At 43.3% G+C, this 24,464-nt stretch overlaps 2 protein-coding genes across 2 annotated transcripts in view; both read right to left on the bottom strand.

Annotated features, from left to right (window-relative positions):
• LOC147429656 (uncharacterized) overlaps positions 1-18,730 on the bottom strand; it is a 39,536-nt gene extending 20,806 nt beyond the window's left edge. The window contains exons 1-2 of the mRNA XM_086495922.1: positions 17,738-18,730; positions 17,339-17,629 (exon numbers count right to left, since the gene is read on the bottom strand). Coding sequence (XP_086352048.1) covers positions 17,339-17,629; positions 17,738-18,496 — 1,050 coding nt within the window. The 5' untranslated portion in view covers positions 18,497-18,730. The remainder of the gene's footprint in view (positions 1-17,338; positions 17,630-17,737) is intronic.
• Positions 2,682-4,717, bottom strand: LOC147429657 (uncharacterized). The gene is made up of 2 exons (XM_086495923.1): positions 4,535-4,717; positions 2,682-4,451 (listed from the first exon to the last, which is right to left on the bottom strand). Exons 1-2 carry the CDS (start codon positions 4,665-4,667, stop codon positions 4,231-4,233), a joined length of 354 nt encoding a protein of 117 aa, XP_086352049.1. The 5' UTR covers positions 4,668-4,717; the 3' UTR covers positions 2,682-4,230.
• Positions 18,731-24,464: the final 5,734 nt, after the last annotated feature.

Raw genomic sequence — 24,464 nt, 5'->3', positions numbered from 1 at the left:
AAAGGCATTAGGACTTCATCGAAGAAATTTTGTGGGAGCTAGTTTCCAGGTGCAAACTGATATGGAGGAGGGGTCACTTCCCTTAGACACGTGTCAACGTCAACAGCATAGGACCGATACCTTAACAATTGAAATCGTGTTTCAATGGAAACCTGCATCTCCCCAAACAAGAAAGATTTCATTCGAAAGAGAATCAACAGGACGGCACATGTGGTGCATCCGGTGCATCTCCTTGATTTACCTCAGGTATATCATCCAGAACATCTTGAAAGTGTGTCACAATGCGCTACTTAGTAATTTTGGGTGCTTGCAAAAGATTTGAAAAGCATCACTTAGAGCCTGCAAATGCTTGAAAGCGCCAGAAAAGTGCATCTCTGTGTGCATGAAAGCACCAAAAGGTGCTTCATAGTACTTCAAAGCGCTTCCAAAGTGCACTAAAGTGCTTCATGGTGCTTGAAAGTTCCACAAAGTACTTTAGAGTGCTTTCTAAACTCTAAAGCTCTTTGGAGTGTTGTAGAGTGCCATAAAGTGCCTCAAAATGCTCTTAAATAGCACTGAAGTGCTTTCAAAGATCCCTTAAAGTGCACTTCAGCCTTGCTTTCAAGTGCCCAAAAGTGCTTTAAAGTGTTGCATAGTGCTTCAAAGCGCTTCAAAGTACTTTAGAGTGCTTCAGAGTGCTTGAAAGCGTCAAAAAGTGCTCTAGAGTGCTTCAACGTACTTCAAAGTGCCACACAGTTCTATTTAGTGCACTAAAGTGCCCCAAAGTGCTTCATAGGGTTTTAAAAGTGCTTCATAGTGCTTGAAAGTGCCACAGAGTTCCTCAAAGTGCTTTGAAGTGCCTCAAAGTGCTTGAAAGTGCTTTTAAAGTGCCAGTAAGTAGTTTAGAGTGCTTCCAAAGTGCGCCAATGTAGTTCAAAGTGCACCAAAGTGCTGGTAAAGTGCTTTAGACTTCTATCAAGTGCCTTAGAGTGCTCTTAAAGTGCACTGAAGTGCTTCAGAGTGCCCCAAAGTGCTTTATAGTTCTGTAGAGTGCTTCAAAGGGCACCAAAGTGCATGACAGGTTTCTTGAAAGTGCCACGTGCTCAACCAACCCCACCTCACTTTGGTTGAAAAGGTGGAGAAATGACATACCTACTTTTTTGGTGGACAAAAGGTGAAGTCATACTTACTTTTGTGAAAATACACCTCGAGATAGTAGTATGTAAGTGTTGCAACTAGATTTTAGTACTTTATAGTATTTTTAAATGTATTTTGTGTGGCAGAGGGATTTGTACATGTAGTTCCAGGAGGCTAATCCTAACATTAGGATGTCCCTAGATGCTTTGAGGGTCCGAAGCCATACTTCGTACGCAAGTTGAAGGACCGCAACACCTGGTGTTTTGAATACCATGTCCAACTTGTTTACTTGAAGGAAGACTTGCATTCCTCAATGCAACTCTCAGAAATCAATGCCCACAGACATGCAATAAAGTTGATCGTGCTTTCTGGGAGGTCAAGCTCGGTGATGTCGATAGAATTATAGAGTGGGATTTCAAGCGCATGACAGGGTCTCTATCTTGGCACTGTGTCAATGGATATAGTCAGACGGATATGCACGGACTAAGGCACAGTCTCTTGCTTTTGTGGTGCGTGCATCAAAGGTCAATGGAGGAGATGTGCCAACAAAGATCATGTGCAAGGGTGCGGGTATACTTGCAAATACAACCCACAGTTACGGATGAAAGCGATGGAGAAGCGTCGAGCGAGGATGAGAATGAATATGCCCCCATGTATGCTGGCCACCACGATGACCTGAGCGATGCCTTGATGGTTGGACAGAACTTTGCAGTGACTCAGAGGAGGCAGGTGCAGACTTCTACGTCCTGAAATGCACCAGCACAAAGCGCCTAGCCAAAACAGAGGAAAAGAATCAATGGCACAACATCATTAAGAAAAATTCATATGTGGTTGAGGCCCTATTCTATGACAAGGTAAATGGCCGAGATGATATGTATGTCCTTTTGGACAACAAGCCCACTACTCTAATCTACTCCCATCTAGTGTGATGCATCAGGTTTTCTGTCCCCAACGGAAGGTGAGCATAATTTATATCATATGTCAAATGACATATTCGATCAATCAAATTTATAACACGATGCCCCCAGAGGAGAACTTGTAAAATTCATCTCTGTAAATTTGACTTTCGCCAGCACTTTTAACAGTAGCTAGCACTTTGTTTTTAAAAAAATAAAATAAAAAGGAGGCAGTGAACTATATTGAAGAGAGTCGGGAAGGATAACAACAAAGTTGAGGGGGGGGGGGGGGGGGGGAATCACCTGACTACTGCCCTCTAAAATTATAGCTAATCATCCCTGCTAAAAAGCTAGCACTTTTCACAACAGAGTGATAAAAGAAGTCTTTTAAAACACTTGAAAGCACTTCTGAGCACTTGGCCAGTTGACCAGCACTTTACCAGCCCCCCCTAAACCACTTACCAACCCCTAAAAACACTTAAAAGAACTTTTGAGCACTTTACCAGTCCCCTGTACCACTTGATTAGCTCTTTGGACCACTTAGGACCACCTGACCAACACTTTTAAGAAATTTATACTACTTGACAAGCACTATGAACCACTTGAACACACCCTAAACCACTTGGCCAACACTTTATACCACTTGACAAGCACTCTGAACCACCTAACCAGCACTTTGAACCACTTGACCAGCCCCCTGAACCACTTGGAAAACACTTTCTTCCACTTAACCACCATTTACCAGTCCCTTGAAAAAGTTGACAAGCTCTGTGGACCACTTAGGACCTCCTGACCAGCACTTTATACCACTTGATAAGCCCCTTGAACCACTTAACCACCCCCCTGAACCACTTGGCCAACACTTTATACCACTTGACAAGCACTTTGAACCACCTGACCAGCACTTTGGACCACTTGACCAAACCCGTGAACCACTTGGACATCACTTTGTACTAACTGACCACCACTTAACAACCACTTGACCAGCTCTTTAGACCACTTTGGACCAGCTGACTGGCACTTTATACTACTTGACAAGCACTATGAACCACTTGATTAGCTCTTTGGACCACTTAAGACCACCTGACCAGCACTTTGAATCACTTTATACTACTTGACAAGCACTATTGACCACTTGACCACCACCCACTTTGAACCACTTGACCACTTGACCAACACTTAACACCCAATCCAATTGACAACAGCAGTAACAATTGACTTACAAGATTCTTCATAGTATATTCAGGTCTAGATACAAGAACAATTTTCATTACAGGGAGTTTTCTCAAGCAGTAATGTTAGTTAGTTAGTAGACTACTCTAGCCATTCTTGTCGATGTGGCTGCTTAAATTGGTTGCTCAACCTGGCATTTTTGGTGCAAGAATTGTCTGTTGTGTCCATACTTTTCCATGTGCCAGATTCCAATTCAATTGTGCAAGTTCATCCATTTTGGCATCAAATGGACATTCCCTAACAGTCTTGGCTCTGTTAGGAGTCTCAGTCCCACTGTATTATAAATGAGGCAACATCTTCTTTGAGGAAATTTTTCCACTACCTCTCATTTTGCTTTTCTAACCCAGGCAGAATGACAAAGTTACTAGGATCATTGAAGTACATCTTATAAAGGGAATCATCCAGCAGTAAAGTGTTAGACTTATTGAACTTAGGAAAGAGGTGCCAAAAGGTTTCTATTTTTTTGGAAAACATTTTCTTTGAGAGGTTTCCATATTCCCAACTGCTAGTATGGCAGCACTTTTGTGCCAGCCACCCACTCAGACAACGCTTGACGTGAGATAGGCACTTGTCCATACCCTTCTCAAGATTGTGGCAGGGACACGACGACCACAAAAATTATTTGCTATCTGACTGAGTCCAAGCAAGAATAATTCTGCATCATTTCGTACATAGTAGGTGACGGTATCATCCCCCTTTACTTTGTCAAAGTACAGTGTGTTTAAATCTAGGGGTTCCAATCCTTTGCGCTTATCATGCATACAAGCAAGCAAATTGTTGAAGTCTACAATTACTACCAAATCTCTATGGACTAGGAAGTGAGACATTGGTTCGTAGCAAGGAAGCGGGCGATCAATTTGCTCAACCTTATCAGTGGGCGGTGGGCGTTTTGAGCCAACCATACAAATTTTAACTACAGAGCACTAATTGAGAGAAACTAAGAGAGAATACTTAAATTTATATTGCTGGGAAAAAAGATACAAAGCTACAATCTAAAAAAGATACAAAGCTTCAAGAATCTAAAGCTTCTTGCATGCTCTGGTTTTTGGGGGGAGTATGCCACTACTCTTTTTGGGGTCCTGGGAAAGCTCGTGTCCATCTGCTTTTTTCTCTTCTTCCGCATCTCCACCGCTACAAATTGTAGGGTTGATTCCATTTCAGGATCCTCTGCCTCAGCTACACTGTCCTCTTTACAGGCATCAATACCTGGGCAGCATATTGTGACCACAATGAACACGGTGACCATGATTTAGACATGGGAGGAGAGAGATATACAAAACGGACATTACCTTGGTTGCTTACGGACGGAGTTGTCTCCTTCAAAATGTCTCGGTCACCACCCTCAACAGTTTTCCCACCTTCAAAGTTCTTGTACTTCAGCAGCATGGTGTCCAGGTCAAAGACCTCGTCCAAATCGTGCATGGACGATGTGGAAGCTTCTTTCTCAGCCACTGGTGTCGGGGGATATGTGTTCGAAACTTGAGCCAGGTCAGTGCCGGGCTGCTCGCTGTGGAAAAATTGAGAGCAAAAATTTTCCACACCGCACAATACAGTAGCTATTAATCACTTGGTAATGCTATCGGCACACAAAACTTGCTTGGAAACCGGTAACACTTACGAAATTGATGCACAATTATGACGATTTAAGAGCTTAAACTCCCCTTACAGAATACTCCGGGCCGTTAACAACTCCGCGATTCATTAAAAAAAGAAACAATTAAATTAAGTTGCCTGCCGACAAAAAAATCCTAATGTGCCGGTTCCATTTGATTGCTTTGTCTTCTAACACTATCTTGCCTTTTCTTCAGCGCTAGACTTTCCAATTTCCCTTCACGGTTGCCTTGCTCCGAGCTCTCAAAACTTGTTCTGTTTGCTATGCCGAAGCTTGGCGTTCTTTCTCGAAGACTACTTACGAGCCTTGTTTTCCCTCTCCTTCCTTGAGCCGGCGATCGAGAGAGAGCTTGCCCTGCTTTCTCCTTACCTCCTCGCCTTCTTCATTGAAGATTGAGAGAGAGCTTTCCTTCTCGCCAAGCTCTCGCCCTTCAGTACGGGAGAGAGAACTAGCCCTTGCTTGGTTGCCGATGACGAGCCGAAAGCACCTTCTTTTGCAAGATCAAGAGAGAGGGCTCGCCCTTCTTGGCCCTTACCTCCTTGCCTAGCTTGATTGGAGATCGAGAGAGAGAGCTCGCCCTTGCTTTGGTTGGATTGGAGATGGGGAGAGAGAGTTCGCCTCTTGCTTACCCTCTTGCTCGTTTTCTTCCTAACACACATGCAAAAAGAGGCCGCTCTCCCCCTAATAATAGTGTGCCCTTCCTCTAAGCAGTGGCGCCGGGCGTCACTGACGTGGCACAAGAACTAACTCTGGTGACGTGGCAACCTGACTGTCAAGGTGCCCTGTTCCGCACGTGAGGACTACCGAAAAGGGGCACCAGAGCACGGAGAGAAAACTCCGCTTCATGCTCATCTCCATCCGAGGCCCGTGCAGGCCACTGCGTGCCATTTTTTTCCTACGCAGCTCCCGTCCTCGCTGTTGAACGCCATCGCCTTTGTTTTTTCCTTGGCTTCACACACCCCCTAAGTTTAGGGGCCACTTTAATTCTCAAGTGGGCGGGCACTTTAATTTGGCCATTGGACGGCCATAAAATGTGGGTGGCCCTAGTTTGTGGCCCTTGGCCAATATTTGATGGGCTTTGGGCACCACACGTGGCATACATTTAGTTTAAAGCGTTGCAAGAGCCGATATTGCAGACACGAAGCTTTGCTAAATTTACGGCACCACATTTGGCATACATATCTAGCAAAGCACTGCCGAACACGGCATTCTTTGTGAGCAGTCCTTGACTAACCTTATCATCTTGAACTTCGATGCCCGCATCAACCTCTCATATAATCCTACATACCTTTGAGATACAAGTTTAGGTGATTGCATTGAAGTAAGGCCTTCCCATCACATCCGCTAAAAAGTGTCAGAGTTTTTTTCTTGTCAGCCGAGTATTTCCAATTACGACCACTGCCGGCCAAGCACTGCATGAAATGACATCCCGAGCATGAGACTCATCAAGCTACTACTACTCCAGCATCCCAAACTCTGGACAATAGGCAAAACTCCCAGCTGAGACACTGACTGAGCCGACTGGACTGGTACGGAGCCGACCCCCGGTGTATCTTAATCGGCCAATATCTTGGCGACCGGGACTCCAATCACTGAACTGAAGAGACTGATGTGCTCCACAAAGTGAACACTTCAAGCCCGTGCATTCTTTTCATTTCTATCACCTCAGCTACAGTTTCCCAATCCGGTACGGATCTGCAATCGACTCAAACTTCGAACTACCATAACTTCTTCACCGTAGCTCCAATCGACGAGCTGTAAAGACAGGCCGGTAGAGCACTTCAAGCACTATAGTTCTAGATCATAATCTTCCTTTTGTGTTCACTTCAAGCATAATTATTTTTGGCATCATTAAGCCATCTCTTGGCCTTTTTAACCGCATTTGACATACATTCAGCATTGAACTTGTCCTCTATTAATGATTGAACACCCAATGATGCGTACAAGGAGGACTCCTCCCTTTTATAGGAAAATAAGAACACCCTTTGAATCCCCGATGCCTCTTTAGTTACACATTTTGAGATCCCCTCTACTAAGAGTGCATTCCCACATGAAGGCACACGAGGCATGCTCGACACTCCCAATGCGGTCATGTGCGGTACATTTCGGGCACATACAAAGGGTTAGGCTTTAGGGTAGGCAACTGAGGCGGGGGAAGGGAATCTCATTAATAAAAGGATTTTCTAAAAGTGTTGCCAATAGTAGTAGTAGTAGAGTTATGATTAGCTTATACAAATGCATCCACTAAGGGTATCCCCACATGGGAGGGGGTAAGAAGTAAGATTCAATTGACTAAACATTTTGATGTGAATACAACTCACACACTCGCGTAATTTAAGAGGGGGGGGGGGGGGGGGTAACACAAATGCGTAATTGGGGGGAGGATCAGCTAGCTATTGCAAATCCAATTGCACTTCTTCGAGGTGAAATTAGTGAAGTGAAGAGAGGTAACTAGGAAAAAGTTACCCCTCTGTTACCCCCTGTGTGTGTGTGTGTGTGTGTGTGTGTGTGTGTGTGTGTGTGTGTGTGTGTGTGTGTGTGTGTGTGTGTGTGTGTGTGTGTGTGAGAGAGAGAGAGAGAGAGAGAGAGAGTTCAGTATTGATGTGAACTCCAAGGCATTAAAAATTTAACCTCTTCCATAGGATTTAAAGTGAATGCTTAAAGATAATAATTTTCATTCTCTTGAGTCAATTTCTGTTAAGAAGTACCTAGTGTGGCTAGGAAAGCACTGAGCATCTGACTGTGAGATCTCGTAGCAAAATCTTGTAAGTCGCAAAATATTTGAAGCAAAAGACACACCAAAAATGAACAAAACTCCAGCCATGAAAGTTTCACTTTGAAAAAGAACAAAGAGCAATTGAAAACTCTTGTGTGTGTGAAGATTTGGTGTAGCTTCGCTCCCAATTGCACAGATGTAGTGCTCTTTCGCCTTTATAAAACCGCTAAATTAACGCTTCAATTCTTCATCGTAGCCATTTCATGGAAGCTTTATAACTTCATTAGATAAGCCTAAGTGATTATTTAAATAGGGAAAACCCTAATTGGTGGCCTGATCACAGCCTCAAACACATAGTGGAAACAACACAAGATTGCACTAGTATACCATAGAAGCAGGCTATGTATCCCTTCACAAAGAGGCTAATGAGCTGTTATTGTTCTTCTAAAATGTTCCTCAACTTCTTATAGTCATGGAACCATGAGTGTGTGTGTCATTTTGAGCCATTTTTTACCTTTGTTGGATCATTTTTAGCCATTTTAGCCCAAAAATACCTTTTTGGCCTGTAGAAAGCCCCAACGAGCTAGGAAAAGTCTCTAAATTTGTGAAAAAATCTGATAGGCTCAAATTTTATGTTGAACCTTATTTTTCCTCTTAGCAAAGACTTAAGATACATCTTTTACGCATGTGTATGTAACCTGCTATTTTTGGTTGAGGTCGCCCGCATTGAACTTTCTAGGCAAAACAAGTGTGCCACTTCAAAACACTTGACATTTGTACATTTTTAAAGCTAGCGCCACGTCTTGGGCCTCGTTGCGCTAGTAAGATATGTACACAACTACAGCCGTGGCAACCGTTTTCACATATATGACATTATGTACATTGTCACATTTGTTCTCTCATATCAAGAAACATAAAGAGAGAGGTGAACATTTAAATTCACATTGTAAACGTGCCGAGACACGACATCGTGTGTGTGTGTGTGTGTGTGTGTGTGTGTGTTTTCGTAAGTTGTTAATATATAAGAGTGAATGGATCTATCCAACTTATCTTAAATCACTATACCAAACCACATAATTTAGTGAATCTACCTACATTTCCTAAATAAAGTGTATAAATGCCCTATATGAAGAAGAACTCCTATTTAGTTTTTTCTCAACTCATGTAAGTATATAGTTCTTCTCATTTGTATCACACATTTTATTAGTTACTATATGTTGTAGTGTGATTGTATTACAATTCAAGTGGTCAATTATGCTTAGTCTATATTATTTCACTTAAGTGTGGTCATCTCTCATGATATCAAAGACTAGAGCTTAATTAGCATACTTATTAACCACACTCAATATCTTGCACTCTTAGCTGTATTTACACTCCCTTCACTCTCCTAAGGAATCTAGAGTCTTGTGTTGGGATTCAATAACACATAATAAAACTACGAGATAAAAGATCAAATACAGTAAGGACTTGCATCATGAACTTTTGATTGAGCAAGAAATAACACAAAGCATATTAGAGACAAAGGAGACATAGAGAATTGCATGAAAAAAAAGAGTTAAGAGCTTACAAGATTTCCTCCTCATGGCTACATCCCGAAAAACACATTCTTCAGCTGATCCAAGAGGCCACTTTTAAACTACTCGACATGAAGGTGGTTACAACTACCTCAAACATATCCAACTCAGTATGATTCGAGTAAGTAACATTTGACTTAGCATAACTTATCAAGAAAAATCTGACTAAGTACAATCTGATCGAGCATAAGCTAAGATTTACAAAATACTATAGTATCAACACATGGCACGGCGGGGTGGTGGATTTCCAAAAAATCCGACTCGGACTCACATATATGATATCCCTTCATCCCAAAACATAGGTTAACAAAAATATCTGCTCACCAACTAATTGCAAAGTATGTGATCAGTCCACAATGACTGGATCATGCATAGAATTTGTCTGCTTGTCCTACAAAACTTTTAAATCAACAACTGTTGTTGTAGTCACATTCTCTGCTACACTTGCACCTTGCTCCTTTGTAGCTTCATATTGTTTTGCTTCAATCACTAGTTGCTTTGTATGCTCCACCTTTTTTGGAATGTGTTGCGCTTGGTTCAATTTCTTAATCCTTTACTCTAAATTCCTGTCCACCATCTGCTGCTTGAATACTGTAAGATCTCCTTTAGATATTAGCACTCCACTTATATTAGCATCGTCTTGTCCTCATGCCTACTTCTATAATTCCAACAAAGGTTGTAGTCTCGGATAGAGAATTTCATTTTGTACCTGCAAACACTACTTTTGGGTGATAGCATGTTTAGGTGGTACCACTTTTTGTACCTTTTGGTGGTACCACCAATAGCACCTAAATGGAGGGAAATTCAACGTTTTTCAAATTTGGGAAATGAGGGAGAGGGAAATTCTAAATTTGTAGGCAATATAATTTATGTACCTATAGTCTAGATGCATGCGAGCCATTAGGGGGTGGAGTGGGTCCCCTTTTTTCGAACTTACAGTCATCATGGACTTTGTCCTCTTTCTCCTTTCCTCTCATGCAACTAGCTTGTCACTTGGAATCCCGCTTGTACCTGTGTGCTCACTCTGCTCCCATAGCTCGTGCTCCGCCCATTGCATGTTGTAGCCATCGCGCTCTGCCCCCCATTGCACCCGTCGCGCTTTGCCATAGCCTTGGTGGAGCTCTGCCCCCGTCACGGAAGCATAAAGGCTGCAATAGCATCCTCTGCAGAGATGACTCCCAAGAAGAACACTCCCTCCAGGAAGTGCAAAAACCCGACTTAGAGCACGGAGTTGGTACAACAGGTGTCCCTTGCAACAAACACCACAGCACAGCAGACCTCTGCAATAGCCACCACGCAGCAGACCCTCCCAACACATGCGACACAACAGATGCCTTCAACAACCACGACACATCAGTCCCCTACAACCAACATGACACTGGAGACCCCAGCAACAAACACGACTGCAGAAACTTCCCTCTCCAAATCCATGTTGTCGGTTGAAAAATATGCTCAGAAAGGTGAGTTCTACATCGCGTTTTCGTCGTATCTATGTGCCTCATGGCAATGCATGGCCAAAAATCCTATTTTTCAGCGTTGGTTGCAAATCATTTTTCTCCATGGCTTTGCTTACAAGATCGGTGGAGTATCTGGTACTTTCCAAGTTTTTCTATTCTGCATTGCAGCATTGCAGTATTGTAGTTGCATGAGGAATATGGATTGAGCATGGAAGGCAAGCTGCCCAGGGATTTAACAGACAATGTCCTGCCAGCTGAACAGTGGTCAATAGTGTTCAAGGTGCCAGAGAATAAGAAGACTAAGATCTTTCTCCACCAAGTGCATGACCACCTTTATGATGCATGCAAGCTTCTGTATCAGAAGGTCTACTAGGCTGCCCCCTCCAACGACAACCTCATGACGAGGTTTGTGAGGGGGTTTGCATATGAATACTGCGATGTTGCCAAAGCAGACCCCGACAGCCATAAGATTGCATGGTCTTTGGTTGGAGATCAAGTATTAGAGAATGTCAAGAGCTAGAAAGGTAGACTCAATCGGGAAAAACAAAAGTTCATGTCCGATTACAGCGTGAAGGAAGCCCCCACATTTGAAGGACTGATAGAGAATGCTGTGGACGGTCCTACGGCATCCAGCCACCATTTACAACACTTGTGGACAGCCTCTCAGCTCCTCTACACAACATGGGTGGATAATCTTGCCAATGACCTTGAGTAGTAGGCAGTGAAGGCAGAAGAGAAGTGGAAGTTTGCAAAGACAGTCCTGGCTGCAAAGTGGGACTTATGGTTGTGCAACGAAGGTACCTCCTTAGCTTGTGCACCCATCACTACAGAGGTGGAGAGCCTCAAAGAGGAGGTGGAGAATCTGAAAGCCTCTCCAACAGAAAATGCAGCTCTAATTGCCAAAAAGGAGGCTGAAATCGGAGCCCTTACAAGGGTGCTCTCCAAGTCATTTGGATTCAATGATGCTACAAGGATGAAGGGGGAGGTGTCAGCCATGTAGGTACTCCAATCTTCTCTGTCTTTAAAGTGTATAAAGTGCTAAAAATGGTTGAGAGTGCTGACCTTTTAAGCACTTTCAGCCACCTACAGGCTCTTTTAAGCACATGCAAACTTTTGGAAATACCTACAAGTTCTTGCAGGTGCATAAAAGTGGTTGAATTTGCTTGCAAGTGCCCTAAAAAATGCTTGACTATTTAGCACTTGCAAACAGCTTAACCACTTGCAAGCCCTTCCAAGCACTTTTAAACACCTCAAAATGCCTGCAAGTGCTAAAAAGTACCTAGCTTTTATGCACTTGCAAGCACTTTGAACCACCATTTGGCACAATAAAGCACTTTGAAGCACTTTCAACCACTTGCAAACTCTTGCAAGTGCTTGTCGAAGAAGATTCAAAGTGGTTAAAATTGCTTCAAAATTCTTTCAAAGTGAATAAAAGTGCTTTTTGCAATCACTCCAAATCACTTTTAACGACTTTAAAGCACTTTGAAGCAATTTTAAGATCCTGCAAGCACTTGCAGGAGTTTGCAGGTAGTTGAAAGTGCTTCAAAGTGCTAAAAAGAGCTTCCAAGTGCCTTTCAAAGTACTGCAAGTGGACAAATTGAGCACTTGCAAGCACTTCCAAGCAATTTTAAACCGTCTACAAATGCCAACAACTGCTAAAAAGTGCGTAACTTGTATGCACTTTGCAAGCACTTTGAACCAGCTGCAAGGATATTAAAGCGCTTTGAAGCACTTTTAACCACTTGCAAAGTCCTGCAAGTGCTTGAAGGTGCTTCAACGTGCTTAAATTTGTATCAAAATGCTTTTCAAAGTGCTTAAAAGTTTATTCTGCAATCACTTCAGAGCACTTTGAGGCACTTTTAAGCACTTTAAGCACTTTTAACCACTTTCAAGACCCTGCAAGCATTTGCAGGAGGGTGAAAGTGCTTCAAAGTGCTAAAAAGAGCTTCCAAGTGCTACATGTCTTGGGATGTCTGGTTATCACTTCTCTCTCTATCTCTCTCTCTTGCTGTCTTTATCTCTCTGTAATTCTTCTTTATCAACAACATTAAGAGTGTGTGGATGATGCTCTTAACACTTGGCGACCACACAGTTGATAGAACCTCCACCCTTTGGTGATGATGGCCATTGCCAAGAACACGAGATTGAGGGGACACCATGCTGAGGGTGGCCGGGGTATGCAGTGTCGAGGGAATACGCTATGAGAGAGGGAGATCCTCTTTGTGTGGGTATCCAAAGAGCAAGAGAGTTCTCATGACGAGCCAGGTTGGGTGCATCTATATATGCAGACTGCCAAAAGCAAGGAATTCCAGAAGGAATTGCGAAGGTTATTGACACCATGACCGGCCGGCGCTGGCTGAGTTCGTAAGATATGCAGTAGATGAGCAATTGCGAAGGGAGAGCAAATACACAGTGAGATTGTGAGCGGGAGGTTATTGACAAAGGCACAGAAAGTGCTCAATGAGTTTCCTACACAGGATGTTGATCTCTGACCGCATTGGGAGTGTTGAGCATGCCTCGTGTACCTTCATGTGGGAATGCACTCTTAGTAGAGGGGATCTCAAAAGGTGTAACTAAAGGGGCATCGGGGATTCAAAGGGTGTTCTTATTTTCCTATAAAAGGGAGGAGTCCTCCTTGTACGCATCATTGGGTGTTCAATCATTAACAGAGAACATGTCTTGGGATGTCTAGTTATCACTTCTCTCTCTATCTCTCTCTCTTGCTGTCTTTATCTCTCTGTAATTCTTCTTTATCAACAACATTAAGGGTGTGTGGATGATGCTCTTAACACTTGGCGACCACGCAGTTGATCGAACCTCCACCCTTTGGTGATGATGGCCATTGCCAAGAGCACGAGATTGAGGGGACACCATGCTGAGGGTGGCCGAGGTATGCAGTGTCAGGGGAATACGGTATGAGAGAGGGAGATCCTCTCTGTGTGGGTACCCAAAGAGCAAGAGAGTTCTCATGAGGAGCCTGGTTGGGTGCATCTATATATGCAGACTGCCAAAAGCAAGGAATTCCAGGAGGAATTGCTGGGGTTATTGACACCATGACCGGCCGCCGCTTGCTGAATTCGCAAGATATGCAGTGGATGAGCAATTGCGAAGGGAGAGCAAATACACAGTGAGATTGTGAGCCGGAGGTTATTGACAAAGGCACAGAAAGTGCTCAATGAGTTTCCTACACAGGATGTTGATCTCTGACCGCATTGGGAGTGTGGAGCATGCCTCGTGTACCTTCATGTGGGAATGCACTCTTAGTAGAGGGGATCTCAAAAGGTGTAACTAAAGGGGCATCGGGGATTCAAAGGGTGTTCTTATTTTCCTATAAAAGGGAGGAGTCCTCCTTGTACGCATCATTGGGTGTTCAATCATTAACAGAGAACATGTCTTGGGATGTCTGGTTATCACTTCTCTCTCTATCTCTCTCTCTTGCTGTCTTTATCTCTCTGTAATTCTTATCAACAACATTAAGGGTGTGTGGATGATGCTCTTAACACCCTTCCATCCATTGCCATTGCCATCGCCCATCATGCTCATCCGCATGTACGCTTTGCCTCGCTTTTCCACCTACTTGCGAGTAACTGTCAACATTCCTTCAAATGCAGGTCTCAATAACTGGCCTTCAACCAGTGTTGAAGCAGAGCGAGCTGGAGACATTCAATCAGTGTTGTTGATCTGCAATAGGCAAGCAGAAGGCATTCAAGCAATGCTACGGACCTGCACCACAGACCTGCACACCAGGCAATAATTAGTCGCAATGCAAGCCGTCGTAGAGAGAGAGAGAGAGAGAGAGAGAGAGAGAGTAGTGATGCAGGCCTTTGTAGAGAGCGATGGAGACAGAGAAAGTGAGAGCGTGCGCAAAGGAAGGAGCTGAATATGGCATTCCCTCCACGTCTCCCCTTCTTCTCTCTTCCCTTAGAACAAGTTTTTAAACGGCTCATGCGAACCAAGGCATGCTCTTTATGAACCCTTTCTCCATTTTCTTTTGGCAATTCTACTCGCTCCGCTGATATTATATTCATCGGATACTTCTCAGATTCCGGATCTGAGTTGAGATCTCTCTCACTGTAAAAGGCGGATGAGGAGTTCAAACGCGCGACATAATTATGGTACGACCTCACAATGTTCTCGTAGCCAACACAGCATGGAGTAGGTGTTGCGATGTTGAGCACAATTCCCTGCATATAAAAAATAGCCTGAACCTCCTACGCCCGCATAGCTGCTAGTTCCCTACACGACAGGATGCAGAGCACTGCAGCATGTGGCAGGAGCATGAGCAGCCGAATTCGCCTCGCATCTCCCCCCTCGCTCAGACGTTTGTCTGCAAACTTCAACACCTCCCATTCAGCTTCGAAACGAATCTGGCGTGATTCTATCATTTTTCCAATTTTCCCCAGCTGGGTACCCCCTACCTCATAGCGAGCGGGTTGTATTACGTTGTCGTGCAGCTCCGCTACCATGATGAGAAAAAGAGCAGAGAAATGCAAGCTAAGCTTCTTTGAAGCCTACACATTTACTGAGCAGTGATCAGGGCTTGATAACAAGCCAAGTTTAATAATTAACGTATGTCAGATGCGGCTTAAAAGGGCCAACAGATGCCTTAATGATGCCAAAAATGATTATGCTTGAAGTGAGCACAAATGGAATATTATGATCTAAAACTACAGTGCTTGAAGTGCTCTACCGTCCTGTCTTTACGGCTCGTAGATAGAAGCTACGGTGATGAAGTTATGGCAATTTAAAGTTCAAGTCGATTGCAGATCTGTACCGGATTGGGCAACTGCAACTGAGGTGACATAAATGAAATGAATGCACAGGGCTGAAGTGCTTAGAGATTAGCGATCGGAGTTCCGGTTGCCAAGATATTAGCCGTTAAAGATTAGCATCGGTCTTTAGAGATTAGCGATCGGAGTTCCGGTTGCCAAGATATTAGCCGTTAAAGATTCGCCGGGGGCCGGCTCCGTACCAGTTTGGTCCGCTCGGTCGGTGTTCCATCTAGGAAATTTTGAAGCCTCAGCAAGGTTTGTATCCATTTTATGCAATTTGAGAAGGCTAAAGGAATTTACGGCTTGATGAGAGAATACGACTTGAGGCCGGTGTCAGTTGCTGGCGCACTACTGAGCCGGATAATTTTTGCATCATCTAAGAAATTGATACAAGAAACAAACAATTGAGTGCGAAGGGAATGCCTTCCAGCAAATAGAATCACCTCTACCTGCATCTTGAAAGCTATGGTGGCATTCAATACACTAGAGTGGGCAACAGAATTCAAGGTGATATTGCTAGTCAGGGGATCTTGGAAACTGAAGTCGTGTGAGGCATTGCCTTGGCCAAGATGTATGCCATGTGTGATGCCCAAAGCCCATAACCTAAAGGCAAGGCCACCCACTTAAGGCAAGGCCACCCAAGGCAAGTGGGTCAATGACCGCCCAAGGTTTAATAAGGGAGGAGTTTTAGTGTGTAAGGGGGAAAAAAAGAAAAGCAAGAGCAAGCGGGCAATAGCAGTTGACGAGCGCAGACTCAGGGAAAGGGGCTCGTAGAGCCCATGGAAGGCCGTAAACGACGACGCCGAAGAAGCAAGAAAAACTCAGAGGCTCACGGCGCAGCAGTTTGGTGCTAATCCCGCCGCGTTTCGTGCACCTCGATTTTTTCCCTGTCACGTCATGGTGCCCGTTCCCGTGCCACGTCAGTAGCGGCGGCACTATTGAAGGGAAGGGGCACGCTAATAATAGGACGCCTTTTTTTTGCACGAGGGGTATGGCAAGCAAAAAGTTGCAAGAGGAGAACGAGGAGGCAACGAGGAAGGAGAAGCATAATGCAGGAAAAACGAGGGCAAGAACCAAGGAGCAAGCAAGGAGGAGGTTCTCTCTCTTTCTCACTCTCTTCCTTCGCTAACCAAGGCACAAGTCTCGCTCCCGGCCTTTGCTAAGGAAGGAACCACTCTCTCTCTCTTCTGGCTTAGCAAGGAGAAAGCTTGGTCAAGGAAAAGGAGGGATTTCTCTCTCTCTCTCGACGAGCATAAGTCAAGCATAAAGAAAAAGGTAACCAAAGACAAGGTTTTTCTCTCTCGCTTTCAACCTTGGTAAAGTAACAAAGGCGGAGCGGGAGAAAGTGGTGAAGCAAGGAAGGCGGAGCAGGAGAAAAGTAAAGAAGCAAATAAGCTGATTCCATCGAACCCGTTCATCAAGGGCATATAGAGCCTGAAGATAATTAAAGCAAATTTGCAGCTTATTGTTGGTAATTGAGGTAGTAGGCCAGAGAAAGCTCTTGAGTGCTATCGAAGCAGGGAAAGATCGACATAGAAAGATAAAATTTGCAGAACCTAAGGTCAGTTGAAGCAGATAAAGCGGTAGGAGGAATTTCCATCACCGTCATCAGCTAATGTTTGATTAATCATTCTGTTAAGCCCGATGTCGTCCGATTGATTCTGTAAAGCGAGAGCTTAAACTCCTAGTTAGCAGATGATCCAAGTGACGGTGTTGTTAACAGCCCGCCTTGGCTAAAGATTAAGTTGTACTCGAATATATTGATCAATTAATTGATATTACGGCGATTGCCAGAGTCAGTTGCATCAGTTGTTCGTTTTCTCTCTCTTTCACAACTCCCACAGCCAGAGACCCGACGCCTGCCCGGCTCACGTAGCGAACACATATCCCCCGACAACGTATCCTAAGCTATACTTAGCTATGCATAACAAAAATATAGTGCAGATTCAAAATTTTCCTTACTTCATCGATGCTCGACACTTTCGGACCACGTCTGGTAGATGTAGCAGACGTGAATGCCGGAAGAATGTCGTTGATATTTCGCAAAAGCATCTTTTTGTCACTATCGATTGCCTTGTCTCCTGGAGTAGGAAGCTCCAGATAAAGAGATCTCCCCGGAAATTCATTGCCATAGAAGTTGGCCATCATTTTGCACAGAGAAGTTTTTCCGGAGCCTCCAATCCCATGCACTCCAATGGCGATCACCTCATCCTCTCCCTTGCTGCCTTTTCGCGTAAAAACTTGATGGATCATCTGCAGTAAACAAATTGAAATTCGAATGAAAATTGAAACCAGTGATCAAGTGGGCAACGGCAGCGTAAAATATGAGATCCTCTAGAGAGCTGTGACTCGTGAGAATACCTCGCACATGCGTTCCTTCCCCTTTATGCCTTTCTTCAATGAATACTTGGAAGGTGGAGGCAGCTGAGCACAGATGTTCTCGACAATTGCATCGATGTACTCACGGCTACTGCGGTAGGCGCTTTTCTCCGAACAGCTCAACATTTGGGCATCCACGTCTCCACTTCTATAATTAAGCTTTCCTAGATTAGCTGGCCAAGATTCTAGATCTAGGTTGATCTGGAGGCCACGCGAGCCACTGCAGGACGAAATTATGTCCTCCTGCAATCTCTTTACGCTTTTCTGCCAATGATGGGCGTTTTTGGCCCAGCATTTTTTCCACCGCTCCAGATTTGCAGGAGTGGTTAGATCTGAGGGTTTCAGCTTATAGAAAAGAGGGTAGATGGGGCGTTCGGGGCGACCGCGGAGGAGGTACTGCAGCTCTAGCATGGGCCAGAGGCTCTGCACGTAGTCCTCGCTCAGCACCACCACTCCCATTTTGCAGGCTAGGCAAGCTTGGAAGATGCGGGTCGGGTAGCTATGGCCACTGGGCAGAGAATCGATGCAATCAAGGTCGAAGAAGGGCCTGTGTCCTGTATGGTGGAGGGCATAGTAGAGGGGCTCCACAAGCTCGGCCTTCTGGTGGCCAGAGTGGTTGAGGAAGATCCAGGGAAGATCCTTATCATCACCGTGAGCTGCCGAGGAGGATGTGGTAGGTACGTCGACTGTAATAACCACGTCGTCAGGATGTCGGCCTTCAGCCCTCTTCTGCACGTCCATCTTTATGCTGCAGCATATCCCCTATATGGGGTGTAGCTTCAGCACATAAGGCAGGTCATGGGTCATCTTGGGCTCAACCTCTGCTCCACCAGCAATCTTGAGCATATAACGACAGTTGCTCATATTTCGCTCACCTGTTGGTTTGAGCACATCAAGCTGCTGCTACTTTTCCTGTTATAAAGCTGCAAGCAGACTTGAACACGACGAGTCGGCTTGACCAAGTTCACATTTATCCATATTACGCTTCTTCTTGACCAAGTTCACATTGAAAGTTTCGACGAGCCGGCTTGACCAAGTTCACACATATCCATATTACGCTTCTTCTTGACCAAGTTCACACCTATCACTGAAAGTTTCCATGAGTCGAAGTTTATATTACGCTTCTTCTAGACCAAGTTCACACCTACCACTAAAAGCTTCAAGTTCACACCGGCCACAAGTTGTGAGGAAGTTGTATTGACCACAAGTTGCAAGTTCACACCTATCTATATTAAATCACAACACTTTCAAGGTCACACCTATTTATGAGACATTTCACATGGGGAACTGGTTCCCAACTTGTGCGCAACAAGTTGCAAACCCTGCAAGTTCTCATGGGGAAAATCACTAGCAGAGTTGCCCACAAGTTGCGAACAAATTGCATGCAAGCTCCTCCGCATAGGGGTGGAGCAAGGATGCAGCCACAAAAAACGACGAAGGCTATCGAAGAAAAAGTGTGTTCAGTTTGTTCATCCTGGAAAAACTGAGGAAAATAACAAGGCGTCTGTAGGACGAGTGGCACTGCCGGTGGAATATGTTTCAAGTATTCGCTCTTATAGGACTCTTATCACATCTTGAGAAGTTGATAAACAACATAACTAGCCAACCTTGTGCAGGGGTTGTGCCCCCTTTGGTTCTACCTTTCTTTTGACAACCTTTTTTGCTCTTTTTTATTTTTATAATCGGGCTAATCATACAGACACACAAACGTGGTTTGCTTATTTAAATTGTTAGCTTAAAACTGAAGGCAATTGTCCTCCAAGAGAAATTGCAAAGTCCATGACCAAAGAAGCTAATATAATGACGGTGAGAATGCTTATTGATTGTGATTAAAGCTTACACTCTGAATATGACTTAACATATAGTTATTTACAGAAGTGAACTATCATCATTTGGGATGTGATGTCTTAGAGGGGGGGGGGGGGGGGAGAGAGAGAGAGAGAGAGAGAGAGAGAGAGAGAGAGAGGACACATGTACGTTAAGAAAATTGTCTTGGAAAGTAAAATATGTACATCACTTCAGGTACTGATCAGGATGTGTTGAGAGAGAGAGAGAGAGAGAGAGGGAGAGAGGGAGATAGAGTTCATGCCAACCCTTGAGGCATCTTCCATGGATGGTTCTAAATATTGTACAGAGACAATCTTAAAGCACTGTATATCTATACAAAAGAGACTCAAGAGTTATACAAAGTAGCCTTCAGCTCATTTTGAGGCTTGAGGTGTCCTTCTATTAGGAGCAATACAAAGCAGTAGTGAACATCTATACAGAGTAAACTGAAGAGTTATACAAAGTAGCGTTTAGCTCATTTTGAGGCTTGAGGTGTCCTTCTATTAGGAGCAATGCAAAGTAGTCACAAGCTTGTACTAAGCCTTGAGGTGTCTCTTAATTCCTTCGAAGTAAGCTCTAGAATATTTCCAGGCGATGCAAAGCGAGCAGCACTCTCTACATGAAATAAGCGCATCTCCCTAGATGCAGTCACCTAGTCTTAGGGAGATGCAGTCACCTAGTCTTGCAGCTTAAAGGCATGTTGCTGTTTGGAAGCTGCAGAGATTTACAAAAAAAGGTTATGGGCTTGTTCTGAACAGATGCAAAGCAAGCCATCTCTTCACTTGGTAAGCACTGTCTGTGTACGCCAAATATGACATACTTCAGAAAGCACAAACAGTACTTGAAGAGGTTCCTGTCCAAAATGTCGTCTCTTCAAATGCACTGATTGCGAGATATGTGCAGCAACAGCAAGTGTGTCTCTCCGAATCAGCCACTTACCGTTCCGTCTTGGAGGGTATACTTACATCATCATGTGGGTCCACGCAAGTGCTTGAGGAGCTTCCTGTTCGGAGTGTGGGCTCTTCGAATGTAGTGATTTCAGCCACAATAGAAAGCTCTAGTTTGTTCTCATTAGATCGAAGTGAGATTCTTTTTCCAGATACAATCGCCTATGCACGCATCTTGAAGGCATGTGGCCCTGTGCAAGATGCTGATATGGATACAAAAAACCAGAGTTATATTGTGAGTCGCAGGCTGATCAAAAAAGATATCATGCTTGGCACTGTCTTGGTCAGCATATATGCCAGATGCAGTACGCTTGAGGAAGCGCAAGAAGTGCTTGAGGAGATTCCTATCCAGAACGTCGTCTGTTGAGATCCGCTAGTGGCAGGATGTGCACAATGCTATTTTAAGCAAATGTAAAGCAAGCTCGCTCTATATCCTCATGTGGATTACTTGAAATGATCTCTCTCTCTCTCTCTCTCTCTCTCTCTCTCTCTCTCTCACAGACACACACACACACACCAACTAGAAGGAGCAATGTTTCAAGAGAGCAGGCACTTGTTTATGGATACGATGAAACGGTGGATGCTGCTAGAGCTGCTCTAGCAAAGGCTGCAAAGGCAGTTGTCAAAGCGAAATCCATAGCTCTGGAAAAAGCTGCGGCAGCAAAGCTAAGGCTGTTGCAATTGCAAGGGCTGCCCTCGAAGCTGTAGCCCTTGCTGCTGAAAATGAGTTACTGGAGTACCAGCCAAATATGAATGGTTGGGCCTCATGTAAACAAAACAGAATTGGGAAAGAGCTAGCAGGAGAATGTGGATCTGGACCTAAGTTTTTACCGCTTCCTCATCTTCCTTTCAGTAAAAGTGTTCATGGCCCTGCAAGAAAGAAGTTCGAAAAGAAGAGGACATTGTCGAACAGTAGTACCAGTTTCATTCAGAACAAGAATGCTAAGAAAACACATGCTGATCAAAGTCCCACTGTTACTTTTCATAACGTGGATACTGATGATATTTCGGACAGGATTCAGGAAGGCAAACACATACAATCTGGTCAAAATTCTATAGTTGCTCCTTTTACTGCAAGTGTCGATGATAACCCTGTTGATGAATACAACAACACTCAGCAAACATACAAAGTTTGCACTTTTGCTTGTCCAATGCCACCTCCTTCCAACAATGAGAAACTGGCTATCCCATGCCAACCCTTGAGTCATCTTCCATGGATGATTCCAAATATTGTACAGAAATAATCCTAAACCAGTGAACATCTATACAAAGTAGACTCAAGAGTTATACAAAGTAGCCTTCAACTCATTTTTAAGCTTGAGGTGTCCTTCTATTAGGAGCAATACAAAGCAGTAGTGAACATCTATACAGAGTAGACAGAAGAGTTATACAAAGTAGCGTTTAGCTCATTTTGAGGCTTGAGGTGTCCTATTACTGAGGAGCAATGCAAAGTAGTCACAAGCTTGTACTGAGCCTTGAGGTGTCTCTTAATTCCTTCGAAGTAAGTGATGGCGTAATCTTATTCGAAGCATCTTTTGCCTTGCCTGGTAAGTCTTCAACTTGCTCTTTGCTTGGATTTTCTTCAGGTGCTCTTGAACCGCTTCTGCAGTGATATTCCTTGTCTCTATTTTTGTACTTCATGTCCTTTCTCAATGGAGCCATGTGTTTTTGCATCTTTTACTAGAGCAATGAAATTATGGTCCGTTGTAGATGCTTGCACTTTATTTGGCATTGTCTCTTGTTCTTGAGCAAGCATCTAAGTATTCCTTAGAATACTTTTTGCTCTCAATGCTGGCACCTCAAATTCGAAGTCCTCAAACCATCCTTGAAGCAACAAGTACTCAACATTTGCCTCTAAGAGCTAATATGTACCAGCCATCAAGTTCTAAATCATATTTAGGCATATCTCTCAATTTTCCTTCTACCTCCTTGCAAGCTTGCATTCTATTGAGTAGAATATTGTTCTTTGATTGAATATTATAATAATCGAATTTCTACTCTTTGATTTGCTCAACCAAATAGGAGGACATTGATGTCACGATACTTTTGGAACATATGAATGGAAGTGTTTACAGATTTGACTGGCACTCTTTGTCTACATGGCCTTGCAAAATGCTTCATCGGATTTTTTGCATGCAAAATGCATTGTGTTCTGTATCGGCAGCAAAAGAAAGTTTGACATATTAGTCATAACAGCTGGCTGGAAGTTGCATGCTTTGGCTACAGTTCGATGAAGCTATGTACTTTTGTTTGTGGTACTTCTTCCTGCAACAACAACCACGTCTTAAATTGGATTCGCAAGACACATGCCTCAAGAGGCCTTAATGCTGATTTTAGAGAGATGATTGGAATTGACATTTTGTACTTTAATGATTGTACTTGGTTGTCAAGTGTTTTGGCATGTATATTTTCATGGTTAGATCTACAAAGCTGCTTTGTGCTTTGGAAGGTGTTTTCTATATTACTGTCTACTTACATGTGGGATTTTCTCTCTCTCTCTCTCTCTCTCTCTCTCTCTCTCTATTTGGCTTATGGCCTTCCTTTGACATTGTGCTGTCATAATGTTGGAACTATAGTTTCAACGCCTATGTGTAAGTTAGAGTGTAGCTTCTATGCCTACATTGACTATATATAGCTAATTTTTGGAATCCTATGTTCAAGGTGGAGAATGATGTTGCAAAAAAATTCTACAAGAGTATTAGATAAGGGAGATAAGAAAAGGTTTTCTTTTTTGTTATTTGAGAACACAAGCATGGGGAAGAATTTTTCCATTCTTATAGAACTATTTCAAAGTGTATTGTAGAGGTAAATTAAAAAGAATTGTATTAGAAATTCTTATCGATAGAATAGACCTGCATGTATGATGTCAACAAATTGACAAAATCATAAAACTTAATTTACCTCAAGTTGAGTCGACTCAAGAAATAGAGCAGCTTGTCAAGTCGCCTAAGCAGTTCTGAAGTTTGTAAAGATATATGTGGAAGACCTTTGAATGGTTCTTCAGGGACAATAGTACTTCATGAGTTTGATGAAGACTTTTGAAGGAAGGGAAGAGCACCATGAGAACAAAATCACTCAAAAGTACATAAAGCTAAAATGTCATTATTTGAGAAATAGCAGATACTTGGATGCTTGCTTTTGTATCTAGAACGTCTACATAGCATGCATGAGCATTATCAGAGTGGGATGCTACTTTATGCTTGTTGCTTTTGAAAAAAAAAGGAGCGTGTGCTGCTTGTTTCTTGATAAGGGTTTTGTGTTTAGCTGAAGAACTGCAATTTTAGTTATCTAATAGCGAAGTGGCTATGTTGGGACCCAATACTATTGCTCTTCAAGCCCTATAATAGTATAGCAAGGGTTTTACAAATTTCTTTAGGCTTTTGAATGGTCGTCTCAGTTCCTAAGCAGTCATGTTACTTAAGCACATGAGCGTCACTGAGTTTTTTTTTTTGCTTTGAAAGTAGGAGATTTGGCCAAGTAAGGAATTATTAGGATTTATAGTTTTCTTTATAAGTTATATTTTTGTCTTTTTTAGATGAGCGTCATTTTTTTATAGAAAGTAGCACACATAGTGATCTGACCAATAGATTGGAATATTGTGCACAACAATATTGACCAAGGGTTCATTGGTCCAAATGTGATCAAGCAAAGTTTTATTTGTTGTTGTGAAAAGTGTGTTTGCAATGTGAAGCCTATGTTTTTCCATCATTCGTTGCAAGTGCAGCTGTGGCCGAGATTGTGTGAGCATGTCGATGTTGAAGTCACCAATAATAACAAGCATGTTTTCGTTGTTTTGCATCTCTATAACTTTTTCTAGGTCATCTAAGAATGGTTGAATATTGTCAGTTGTTGGAAACCGATATAATGCAATTAAATGTAGAGGCCTGGAGTTGTTGATGTACCATATAAATTCAATTATGTCATAGTATATTTAT

The sequence above is a fragment of the Adiantum capillus-veneris genome, chromosome 22 (genome assembly GCF_014529385.1).
Source record: "Adiantum capillus-veneris isolate H3 chromosome 22, ASM1452938v2, whole genome shotgun sequence".
In the NCBI taxonomy this organism is placed as follows: Eukaryota; Viridiplantae; Streptophyta; class Polypodiopsida; order Polypodiales; family Pteridaceae; genus Adiantum; species Adiantum capillus-veneris.
Note: the sequence above shows the minus strand (reverse complement) of the source record. Positions and strands in the feature narration are given on the sequence as shown.